This window comes from Heterodontus francisci, chromosome 3 (assembly GCF_036365525.1).
Source record: "Heterodontus francisci isolate sHetFra1 chromosome 3, sHetFra1.hap1, whole genome shotgun sequence".
NCBI classification, from domain to species: domain Eukaryota; kingdom Metazoa; phylum Chordata; class Chondrichthyes; order Heterodontiformes; family Heterodontidae; genus Heterodontus; species Heterodontus francisci.
Window position 1 is genome coordinate 162,503,577 of NC_090373.1, and position 12,757 is coordinate 162,516,333.

A 12,757-nucleotide genomic window follows, 5' to 3' on the forward strand; every position below is an offset into this window, starting at 1 on the left:
AGTTGTATGAATAGTGTGCAACTGATTATATTTTTCACTTTCCCAGGGAGATGTGGCCAATGAAGTAGAGACTGAACAGATAATTCATGATGCTTCTGTGATGTCATTTTCTGCTGGAAGTTATTCTTCCTATGTACAGGTTCGAGGTTCCGTTCCACTCTACTGGTCTCAGGATATTTCAACTATGATGCCCAAGCCACCTATTACATGTAAGTGTTGAAGGATTCTATAAATATCTCATTTAGCTAAACACAACATTTTAAATTTTCCCCTTTTTTTTTTTAATTTCAGCATATGAGAGATGCTGGCAAGGTTGCATTTATTCCCCATCTCAAATGGCACTGATTTGTGGGCTTTATGAACCACTGCAGTTTTTGTGTTGATTGTGCTCCCACAAAGTTATTAGGTAGAAAATTCGAGGATATTGGCTCATGAGATCCACCCGACTTTAAGTCTATAATCTTCCTGATTCACAGGCTGACTTTTCTGAGGACAGTTAAGTATTTGGTCCCGTATGGAATAGCCCAACCTGACTCTGAAAGATGGTCAGATATGTCACAACAACATCCATAGTTTCCAAAAATATAGTATGGTTCTTTGAAAGCCAGATCAAATGAAAAGGATTCTAGCAATTAGAGTTTGCTGCAGTAGGTTTCAAGTTTTTACTTTGACTACTTTCAATGCTAAAGAAAGCATTTTATTTCCAGTAGGAGAAACTTCAAAACTCAAAAAGCAAAGTATTACATATGCTGGAAATCTGAAACAAAAACAGGAAACACTGCAGATGTTAAACAGATCAGGCAGCATCTATCAAAAAATGAGTCAGTTGATGTTTCAGGTATAAATCCTTCTGAGAAAGGATTTACATCAGAAACATCAACTGACTTGTGTTTTCCCAAACTTCAAAACTCATCATTTTCATGCAAAGGGCTCTTTTTTGGACACAATCTCAAGGTTGGGCTTGGTCCTATCCATAAAGCTGCTATCTGGAGCAGCTTGCAGTCTTGATGTGCACTTTGGTGTGAAGTCGTAAATTTTCAGGGCTCATCTGGCACCTTCTGCATTTTTTTTGGTGCATGCAGAATGAATGTTCTATTACCTTTCTCATTCTCTCTAATTCAAGCTCTTACCTGGCCTTCTACTCTTTTGTTTATCTAATTTTTTGATGGATCACTGTTTTTGATACTTTTAGTACTCCAACTTATATTTGGGATCTCCATGCTATCTCCTTATATTCAGGAGAGTATGTGACCATTGCCTCACTAATGCATGTTGCAGAGTTCTTCAAGGGATGATGTCCTTAGACAATTTTCCCTTGTGGATGACCAGAGTTCCTGTTTATATGTAGAAGGTATATAATAGAACAATTTTCTTGTATTCAAGTTTTATTCTTTCTTCCTGTTCACCAAAATTCAAATTTGTTTTATTCTGTCCTTTTACAGTAGACCAGGCAGACCCATTTGCCCATGTGGCAGCTCTTCACTTTGACCAGATGTTTCAAAGGTTTGGCTCTCCTATTATTATCCTGAATCTGGTTAAGGTAAGTTTGTCATTGATTTTGCAAAATACCATATTGACGTAACTAACAATCGACATCAGTTCTCTAACTTCCCCCTTTTTCCATGTCCCAATTTCTCTCCTCCTTCAGATACTTCACAGAATCAAGAATTGTTACAACACAGAAGGAGGCCATTTGGCCTGTTGTGGCTGCACTGGCTTTCCAAAGGAGCAATTTACCTAGTGCCACTCCCCTGCCTTCTCCCCGTAGCCCTGCACATTCTTCTTTTTAGATAACCTCGATGCCTCGATTGAACCCCTCCACCACACTGTCAGGCAGTGCATTTCAGATCCCAGCCACTCGCTGGATGAAAAAGCTTTGCCTCATGTCGCCATTGCTTCCTTTGCCATTTACCTCACATCTGCACCCTTTGGTTCTCGAACCTTCCGCCAATAGGAACCGTTTTTCCTGATCTGCTCTGTCCAGACCCCTCATGACTTTGAATACCTCTATCAAATCTCAACCTCCTCTTCAAGGAAAACAGACTGTTGCCATAACTTCAAGGCATTAACAGCCTTTACAGATTAATGCACTGAAGCATCAAGATCTCCTTTCACTATTTTCCCCCCTATATGTTGGATGCATGTTTAGTACTTGACCTTCCCACGAGCCTAATGCTAGACTTTTCTAAGTTTCATAGGCTCAATTCCCCAGCACATCTAGACCTCTTTGTAGTGGTTTAGCATTCTCTACAGTCCTAACTCTCGTTCCCCAACTTCTACATCTAGATTATTAATGAAAATAATGAATAGAAAAGGTCCCCAGTGATCAGTATATTGCTGATTAGCAGTTGGATGATTTTGCCATATCATGGTGGTAGAGGCAGAAACCCTGATTTGTATTTTTAAAAAAAGACTTAGCCATGCTAATATAAGAGCAAAATACTGCAGATGCTGGAACTCTGAAATGAAAACAAAGTGCCCGAAATGCTCGACAGGTCTGGCAGCATCTGTGGAGAGAGAAACAGAATTAATATTTCAGGTCTGTGCCCTTTCATCAGAACTGGCAAAGGTTAGAAATGTAACAGTCTGTGAGCAAGTGAAGTGGGGGGGGTGGCGGGGGAGTGCAGAAGAAGAACAAAGGGGAAGGTCTGTGATGGGACGGAGGGCAGGAGAGATTAAATGACAGAGATGTCATGGAGCAAAAGGCAAATGGAGTGCTACATAATTGTAGTAAAGTCAAAGCATTTGTCCAGAGAGAGTGCTTATGGCAGAATAATGAACAGCTGTGCCCGAAAGCAAAAAATTGAAAAACAAGTTTAAGACTAGCACATGGTTAAAAAAATAAATAATAAATAAATACTTTGTTTATGCACTTGAATTGCCATAACCTGCAGGGCTACAGACCAAGAGCTGGAAAGTGGGATTAGGCTGGATAGCTTTTTTCAGCTGGCACAGACATGATGGGCTTAATGGCATTTTTCTGTGCCATGAATTTTCTGTGTTACTATCAAATATATTGGCATATATTACAGTCTCATATAGCTAGCACTATCTACTAGCTGTATCTATATCTGTGGTGTTGTGGGAAGGAGAAAGGAAAAGGAATCAATTGTGCGTTGATTAACAGTTAACTTACTTTGTAAAATATTTTCTGAACTGTGTCATTGTTATTTCTTGCCAACACTGTCACAATCCTGTGTAATTTTTTTTATTCGTTCATGGGATGTGGGCATCTGGCAACGTCAGCATTTGTTGCCCATCCCTAGTTGCCCTGGAGAGGGTGGTGGTGAGCTGCCTTCTTGAACCACACCACTGGTGTACTTACACTTTGAAGGTGTTTAAGAATGTGGCTAGGGTGCCAATCAAGCAGGCTGCTTTGTCCTGGATGCTGTCGAGCTTCTTGTGTGTTGATGGAGCTGAACTCATCCAGGCAAGTGGAGAGTACTCTATCGCACTTGTTATACAACATCAGTTGACCATGTTAGCTATTAATTGAGGTAATACATAAAAGAAAAGGTTGACTTTGTAGATAATTGTGTTTTCTCCTAGGTTGAAAGAGGGTATACAAGAAGGTTTATTTTTATGTAACCAGAGTGAAATATAAAATTTTCTCAGCAAGAGGTTAATGCTTTGATAAACAGGGGCATATAATAGTTGTAGTTGACCACCTGGGAGGGAATGTTCTTGGCAAAAAAGGAATGCATTATGTACTGTAAACAAGTTAAGAAATTGTTGAGGGAATGAACTGCTATATTTTGTTAATGCATGGCACATTATTAGCAAAATGTTAGAATTTGAAGTACTTACTGCAAATGAAAATATTTGGCATTACTGGTATCATAGAAACATGAAAGTGAACAAAAGATGGTCAGGAGCTAGAGTATAGAAAAGATAGCCTTATTAAGATAAATGGGGTAGTAGCATTAATATTATGGAGTGATGTGGATGCTAATAGGGTAACTATAACTGTAGAGGGTGGGTAGCAGTTTACAGGACAGGGGGAAAAAAATCAAGACAGTTGAGTAGTCAGTAGATGAAGATTTATTGTGTGACTGAGAAGCGCTATGCTCTCCAGTCCTCACATAATGAGATGAAGCTTCTAGTAGACTCTGTTAGTTCGTAAGGAAAAAAATCAAATAATATTTTAGTCAATATAAATATTTCCAACAGAACAAAACTCTTTCAGTGCTTTGGAAAGAAAGGTTAATTGGGTAACTCAGTAAAGTACTTAACTGAATAAACTCACTTTCCTTTTTTTAACCTATTGGTGAATTTTCACATTACAGCTGCTTATTTTTCAAAACCTGCGTTAACACTTGTACAGGGGATAATGTGAGCTCATCCTTTTAGGAAAAGAACCTGAGTTGAATTGCTGAGGAACCGACATAGCTGACAATGCTGCTGGAAGAGTTGTAATCCTCAAAGCCCATGTGACTTGTCACTCATACTTACAGGGAAATGTGCTATATCATTTAATGTTGTGTGCAGTTAAAATAGGAGAGAGAGACAGACAGACATGCAATCCCATGGAGAAGATCAGCTACAAAGTTAATTATGATGAATCAGGATTGCTGGATCATGCATTAAGCTGTGGGAAAATTGGAGCATGCTTATTGGTTAGCTCAGTGTAACTTCTCCAATTTTTTCATGCAATCACTAGGGTCAAATATGAGACACAAAGTTATCTCTCTTGCCCCTATTTTATGGTGTTTTTAATGGAAAAAATTAAAGCTTCTGATCAGCCATTAGAGGCCACAAAATTGCATGATTATCTGAATCACAGATCTTTTACTGATCATGTAATTTAAAAAAGAATCCTTTACATGCAAATAATTTTAAAACATTAAGGTTTATTTTTAAATTTCCTACAGCACTGATTTTCTAAATGCTCATAAACATTTGAATAGTTAGGTAACAAATCAAAGTATTGTAATTTTCAAGGTGCCTTTTTTTATTAGAAACGTGAGAAAAGAAAACATGAGAGGATTTTGAGTGAAGCACTGTTTTCTGCCATTACGTATCTGAACCAGTTTCTACCCCCGGAATATGGCATTCACTATATTGCGTGGGACATGGCTAAATACACAAAAAGGTAAAATGTTTAATATATTTCTGATTTGGAGATCCTACAAAATTGGTTTTAAATACAGTTCAGGTCACTGAGTTCCTGATCAAACTGTTTTGTCTCACTGCTTAAGCTCTTGGAAACTTCTGCTTTTGAATAAAATCTTTTCAGAATAACTACAGTTATTCCCTTAAATACATGCAATTTAATATGCCATTATGTAATGCTTATAGTTTGCAAGTATCATTTACTTCTTTGTACTAATGTAATATTCTTTACACATTTTAATTGAGTTTTATCTAGAACATTTTCTTGGAATTGACTTGATGGAGGTTTTTGGTGATGCAGTCTTTGAATTCTGTATTTGAACTTAACCTACACCAAGGTGAACATTACCTCTTCCTGTCTCTGCCACTTTAATAGCCCTACTCAGAGAGGCATTTAGGATGCTTGGTAAGGAAGGTTCACATTGTTGCTGTGTGAGAATCTCTTACGACCTTAACTTAAAATACATGGTTGATTAGAATAGAGGGCCTTTTACACCAAATCTCTCATGCTGCACCTCATTAGGTAACGTTTTGCAACAGCATTAGGTCCCAAAAAGTGAAAAATCTTCTATTTTCCAGTAGAGCACAAGCATTCACTAAAATGCAGCTCTATGTTTAGAATAGGTGCTGAAAGAGAACTCATAATAAATAGGCTAAGTTGTACCCTAATATTTTGCTCTGCCAGCTGTATAACTTTAAATTGATCACATATAATTACAATGGAAGTCATCTCTCTGAAGGTTATGATCTTCAGTTAGTCCTGTTGCTATTGGCCATTAATGAGTTCTATGCTTTGAACTTTTAAAAGATCTTAACAATTAACCTTCATTGTGATGAATTGCTCGTTAGAATTTATGTGGTATTCTCAATATGGCCTTTATCTATCAGATGACTGAAAACATCACATTAAACACATTGCAGACTAAAACTATTTCAGTTCATTAGATAAAAAGTTGAATTTATTTTCAAACCAGATAGTTACACAGAAGGAGAAAACACATGGCAAATATCTAATAGTATGATATTTGATGCGCAATAGTAAAGCGATTCAAAATCTTCATAGGTCTTTCCAAAATCTTAACTGTGTCTCTGCCAAATTGGTACGTAAGCAATAATCACCACCAAGATCTTCTACTACAGTTGTTAAACTTGAGGCAGCTGTCTTCCTTTTACCATCGCTGAATCCCCCACTATCAACATCCTAGGGGCTACCATTGACCGAAAACTGAACTGGAGTAGCCATATAAATACCGTGGCTACAAGAGCAGGTCAGAGGCTAGGAATCCTGAGGCGAGTAACTCACCTCCTGACTCCCCAAAGCCTGTCCACAATCTACAAGGCACAAGTCAGGAGTGTGATGGAATACTCTCCACTTGCCTGGATGGGTGCAGCTCCAACAACACTCAAGAAGCTCGACACCATCCAGGACAAAGCGGCCCACTCACTCCCTCCACCACCGACGCACAGTGGCAGCAGTGTGTACCATCTACAAGATGCACTGCAGCAATGCACCAAGGCTCCTTCGACAGCACCTTCCAAACCCGCGAGCTCTACCAACTAGAAGGACAAGGACAGCAAATACATGGGAACACCACCACCTGTAAGTTCCCCTCCAAGTCACACACCATCCTGACTTGGAACTATATCGCCGTTCCTTCACTGTCGCTGGGTCAAAATCCTGGAACTCCCTTCCTAACAGCACTGTGGGTGTACCTACCCCACATGGACTGCAGCGGTTCAAGAAGGCAGCTCACCACCACCTTCTCAAGGGCAATTAGGGATGGGCAATAAATGCTGGCCTGGCCAGCGTCGCCCACATCCCATGAATGAATTTTTTTTAAAAGTGATAACTGGCATGTATCAGCATCCCCATGCAGCAAGCCATCTCCAGTTACAATTAGCTTAATAATACAAGCAACTATGTCACTCTGGGAATTGTGCTTCTGGTCTCCCCACAAATTATTTTATATTTTCCTGCACCAAGACAGAGGCACTTTGTCTCAACCACAGCAAACTAAAGTAACATTATTCCTTCTATCTAAAGTCACATTAATAAAAAATTTAATTCTACAGAAATGGTCCTGTATGTGGATGACTGAGCTCAGCTTCCATACTGGAGACTGTCGGAGAAGTAATATTATTTTTTGCCATACTATCTTCAATCTTCCCAATGAGGAAAAATTATAAAATTACACATTCTCCATCCTTGAATGTATAAATATTTTTGTGCTACTATTTTATAGATGTGTAAACACAATTTTCAAAAGCTAACTCATCTGTTTGTTTTTAGTAAATTGTGCAATGTCTTGGATCGACTGAACATAATTGCAGAAGACGTTGTAAAAAAAACAGGATTCTTTGTAAATCAGCCTGATTTTTATTGTAACACCTTACGACCAGGCAAGAGGTAAGACTGAATGCAAAGTGAATTGAATAGTTGGTGGCTCTTCAATACCCGCAAGCCAAATAAGATAGAACCATAGAAAACTTACGGCACAGAAAGAGGCCATTTAGCCCATAGTGTCTGCGCCGGCTGAAAAAACTAGCTCCCCAGTCTAATCCCACATTCCAGCACCTGGTCCAGAGCTTCGCAGATTACAGCACTTCAGGTACAGGTCCAGGTACCTTTTAAATGAGTTGAGGGTTTCTGCCTCCACCACTGTTCGTGGCAGTGAATTCCAGACACCCACCACCCTCTGGGTGAAAAAGCTTTTCCTCTTGTGCCCTCTAATCCTTCTCCCTTTTGGGCCTCCTTATCTCGAGAGACAATGGATACACGCCTGGAGCTGGTCAGTGGTTTGTGAAGCAGCGCCTGGAGTGGCTGGAAAGGCCAATTCTAGAGTGACAGGCTCTTCCACAGGTGCTGCAGAGAAATTTGTTTGTCGGGGCTGTTGCACAGTTGGCTCTCCCCTTGCGCCTCTGTCTTTTTTCCTGCCAACTACTAAGTCTCTTCGACTTGCCACATTTTAGCCCCGTCTTTATGGCTGCCCGCCAGCTCTGGCGAACGCTGGCAACTGACTCCCACGACTTGTGATCAATGTCACAGGATTTCATGTCGCGTTTGCAGACGTCTTTAAAGCGGAGGCATGGACGGCCGGTGGGTCTGATACCAGTGGCGAGCTCGCTGTACAATGTGTCTTTGGGGATCCTGCCATCTTCCATGCGGCTCACATGGCCAAGCCATCTCAAGCGCCGCTGACTCAGTAGTGTGTACAAGCTGGGGATGTTGGCCGCCTCGAGGACTTCTGTGTTGGAGATACGGTCCTGCCACCTGATGCCAAGTATTCTCCGGAGGCAGCGAAGATGGAATGAATTGAGACGTCGCTCTTGGCTGACATACGTTGTCCAGGCCTCGCTGCCATAGAGCAAGGTACTGAGGACACAGGCCTGATACACTCGGACCTTTGTGTTCTTCTACCAGTCACCTTAAATCTGTGCCTCCTGGTAATTAACCTCTCCACTCAGGGAAACAGGTCCTTGCTGTCTACTCTATCTCTGCCCCTCATGATGCTATACATCTCAATTAAGTCACCCCTCAGCCTCCTCTGTTCTAAGGAAAACAACCCTAGCCTATCCAATCTTTCCTCATAGCTGCAACTTGCAAGCCTTGGCAACATTCTTGTAAATCTCCTCTGTACTCTCTCCAGAGCAATTATGTCCTTCCTGTAATGTGGTGACCAGTACTGTATGCCAGATGGAAGACATAAAATTAGTGTAATTGGTTGCGAAAAAATTATTATAACATTATGAATTGTGCAGTACATTTCTTTTAAAATCCATATGTTCATTCTATTAGATTTTATTAGTTTAGTTATGATTTCCATTCTATAACTAGAGCTGTTGAAACCATAGCTACTCGCACTAAATAGAACATTTAATGCAGAAAAACCTCCCAAAGTGCTTAACAAAGACATCAGACAAAAAATGAACTCTGTGCTGCTGGAGCTATTAGGAGGGATGACCAAACATTTGGCCAAAAAGGTGAGTTTTAAGAAGGATCTTGAAGGATGAGGGGGATCTGGAGAGACAAAGGGTTCAGAGATGGAATTCCAGTGTGTGGAGCCCAGATGGTTTAAGGCATGGCCACCAATGGTGGGACAAATTGAGAGGTGTGTGGTGCACGAGTCAGAGACAAAGGTACCAAGAGTTCTAGGGAGGTTGAAAGGCTGGAGGAGTTATCAAAAAAGTGCGGGGGAGGTTATGAAGAAAGTTTATACTTGAGGGGATGTTTTGGAGGACCGGGAGCAAAGTAGATCAGCATCTAAATCCTTGTTTATGAATCCCTTAATGGCCTTGACCTGCCCTGCTCTGCAATCTGCTCTAGCTAGATATTTGCTCTGTTCCTCTGCTTCCCATGTTCTGTTTGTGCTACCTCTCTTCTCCCCCCGCCCCCACCCATATCAGTGCCAGAGCTTAATTGCTGCCTTGGTTCTACTCTTTTTGAGCTCCCTTTAAATGTTTTCATCTCTCCAGCTTCAATTACCTTCTCAAAATGAATATTTCCGATCATGCTTTCAATCACACTTCCTAACCTCTTCTGTATTAGCCATATCTATTTCTGTATGCCTTTTTATGAATCACTTTGAAATAATTAAAGGCATTGTACTGTGTACAACTTGTGTATTCTCTCTCTGTTTCTCATACTCTTTTTTTTTTCCATTTTCACAGATGGGATGAGCTAAGTGGATGTATTCACAATACTTGTCGCTTACAGGTAATGAAAGGAATTGGTACTGTAACAGAAGGGAGTGCTAATGTTACTGGACTAGTAATTCAGAGCCTTGGTCTAAAGCTCCAGATATGAGTTGAAATCCCACTATGACAACTTGGGGAAATTTAAAGTCAAATAATTAATAAATCTGTAATAGTCTCATTAATAAACTACCAGATCATCGTAAAAAGCCATCTGGTTCACTCATATACTTAGGAAATCTGCCATCCTTGTCTCGGCCAGACCGGCTGTGACTCCAGATCGACATCAGTGTGGTTCACTTGTAACTACCTCCTGAATTGGCCTAAGAAGCCACTCTCTTGTGTCAAGCGGCTACAGAAAAACAGCACTGTGGGGGTGTACCTACACCACACAGCTCACCATCACCTTCTTGAGGACAATTAGGGATGAACAATAAATGCTCACATCCCAAGAACAAATTTTTTAAAAGTTATAATGTGACAACACAAAAAATATAGCCTAGTTACTGTGCATGGGGTTAATTATGAATATAGGTAACGTGATTTTACATCATTATACAGCATACTTCCTCAGTGCAGTACAAGTTAATTGTATTGTAGCACCAAGTTACTTTTACGCAATTAATTTCAGAAACATTTGGTTAATTATGTTGGTTAACATTGTATTGATGATTATGTAGGGAATCAAGTAAGTTCTATGTCATATTTAACCATTTTAAAATGTGTTATTAATGATATGTATGCAACATAAAAATACAAATCTACATTCGTCACAGGATTTATTGGAGTCATAGAGCTGCATTTTATTCAGGTGATGGGGGTCCTGCCAGTGTGCCAAAAGGTATGGGGAGTCCCACCTCGGCCCTCCATCAGAACCCTGAAGCCATCAAACGTGGGTAGTCTGTTAACTGCCTTCCGTCGAGTCGGCATCCCTTTAAGGGACGGGCCCCTGCCTCCAGAGTTGCCGGCCAATCGGAAGGCCGGCAGCTGTGCAGTACTGGCAGCACCACAGGGAGCAGTGGCGACTGTCGGTCCTGCAGGAGAGTTCCAGGCACAGGTGAGTGGTGTTGGTGTCGTCGGGACCATTCAGGCAAGCCCTGGTGGCAAGGAATGGGTGGGGGGTGGTGGTGGGGGCTGGCAATCACTGCCAGGAGGATCCTCTGGAGGCCCTGGATTGTGCCCAAAGGAAGGACCCCCTCTCTCTTCCCCACCCAACCCCCCACCCCCGGCTAGGAGGCCACCAGCCTTTATCTGACCGTCTTCCCGTGGTGGCGGGCCCCTCTGCCTTCCACAAAATTGAGGTGGAGGTGGGAAGAGGCCCTTACATGGCCATTAATCGGTCACGTAAGGGCCTCAATTGGCCTGGCGCAGGAAGGTCGTCCTTTGCCTTCCCCGTCCCAGACAAAATGGCAAGGGGCCCAGACAATGTAGGAAACTGTGCCTCCTGCCATTTTGTTTGCCCCCCACTGCCTCTGTGCCCGCCGCCAGTGGCGGAACAAAATTCTGCCCATAGTCGTTATGGCACAGACGGAGGCCGTTTGGTATATTGTGTTCATGCCAGCTATGTAGAGCAATCCAGTCAGTCCCTTTCCCCTGCACTATCTGCAGTTTTATTTCCCTCAAGTGCCCATTCAATTTCCTTTTGAAATCATTCATCGTCTCTGCTTCCACTACCCTCATAGGTAGAGTGTTCCAGCTCGTTACCACTCGCTGCATAATAAAAAAAAAAAAGTTCTTCCTCACATCCCTTTTGCATCTCTTGCCCAAAACCTTAAATCTGTGTCCTGTCCTTGTACCATCAGCTCATAGGAACAGCTTTTCTTTGTCTACCTTGTGTAAACCTGTCATAATCTTGTACACCTCTATCAAATATCCCCTCAATCTCCTTTGCTCCAAGGACAACAACCCCAGCCTCTCCAACCTAACCTTGTAGCTAAAATAAAACATTCTTATAAAGCTCCTCTGCGCCCTCTCAAGAACCCTCACATCTTTCCTGAAGTGTGGTGACCAGAACTGGACGCAGTACTCTAGTTGTGGCCTAACCAGAGCTTTATACTGGTTCGGCATAACCTCCCTGCTTTTTGTACTTGATACCTTTAATTATGAAGCCAAATAACCCACATGCTTTGCTAAAGGAAAAGCAGGTGGTCAAGAGCAATGTAGGCCCACTAAAAGCTGAAAATGGAGATATTGTCATTGATAATGGGGAAATGGCAGACATGTTGAACAATTACTCAGTAGTTACAGTTGAAAAGGAGGATAACTTGCCGGAAGTCCCGAAAAAATTAATTGCCGATAGGGGACAGGGACTTAATGCAATTAACGTAAGTAAATCATCAGTAACAAAGAAATTAATGGAACTAAAGAGTGAGAAATCCCCAGGACCTGACAGTTTCCATCCGAGCGTGTTAAAGAAAGTAGGGGAACACATTGTAGATGCCCTAACTATACTCTTTCAGAGTTCCCTAGATTCAGGAGTAGTCCTTCTGGATTGGAAAGTTGCACATGTCACTCCACTTTTTAAGAAGGGTGAAAGGGGGAACCAAGGAAATTACAGACCAGTTAGCCTGACATATGTGTTGCGCAAGTTGCTGGAGTCTATAATCAGGGATAGGGTGACTGAACACCGAGAAAAATTTCAGTGAATCAGGACCAGCCAGCATGGATTCATGACGGGAAGGTCATGCCTGACAAATCTCATTGAATTTTTTGAAGAGGTGACTAAGGTAGTGGACAGGGGAATGTCTATGGATGTTATTTATATGGACTTCCAGAAGGCATTTGATAAAGTCCCACATAAGAGACTGTTAACTAAGGTAGAAGCCCATGGAGTTGAGGGTAAATTATTGACATGGTTAGGAAGGTGGTTGAGTGGTAGGCGACAGAGAGTGGGGATAATGGGTAAGTACTCTGATTGGCAGGATGTGACTAGTGGTGTCCTGCAGGGATCTGT

The 12,757-nt window shown here is 41.5% G+C and overlaps 1 protein-coding gene across 3 annotated transcripts in view; it reads left to right on the forward strand.

Moving 5' to 3' along the window:
* The window catches only part of fig4a (FIG4 phosphoinositide 5-phosphatase a), a 133,569-nt gene that overhangs the window by 59,439 nt on the left and 61,373 nt on the right, over positions 1-12,757 (forward strand). For 2 of the 3 annotated variants that reach the window (XM_068027266.1, XM_068027260.1), the window contains exons 10-14: positions 47-209; positions 1,443-1,540; positions 4,959-5,092; positions 7,403-7,519; positions 9,781-9,826. In XM_068027266.1, the coding sequence (XP_067883367.1) occupies positions 47-209; positions 1,443-1,540; positions 4,959-5,092; positions 7,403-7,519; positions 9,781-9,826 (558 nt within the window). The remainder of the gene's footprint in view (positions 1-46; positions 210-1,442; positions 1,541-4,958; positions 5,093-7,402; positions 7,520-9,780; positions 9,827-12,757) is intronic. The other variant, XM_068027272.1, reaches the window with a different exon arrangement.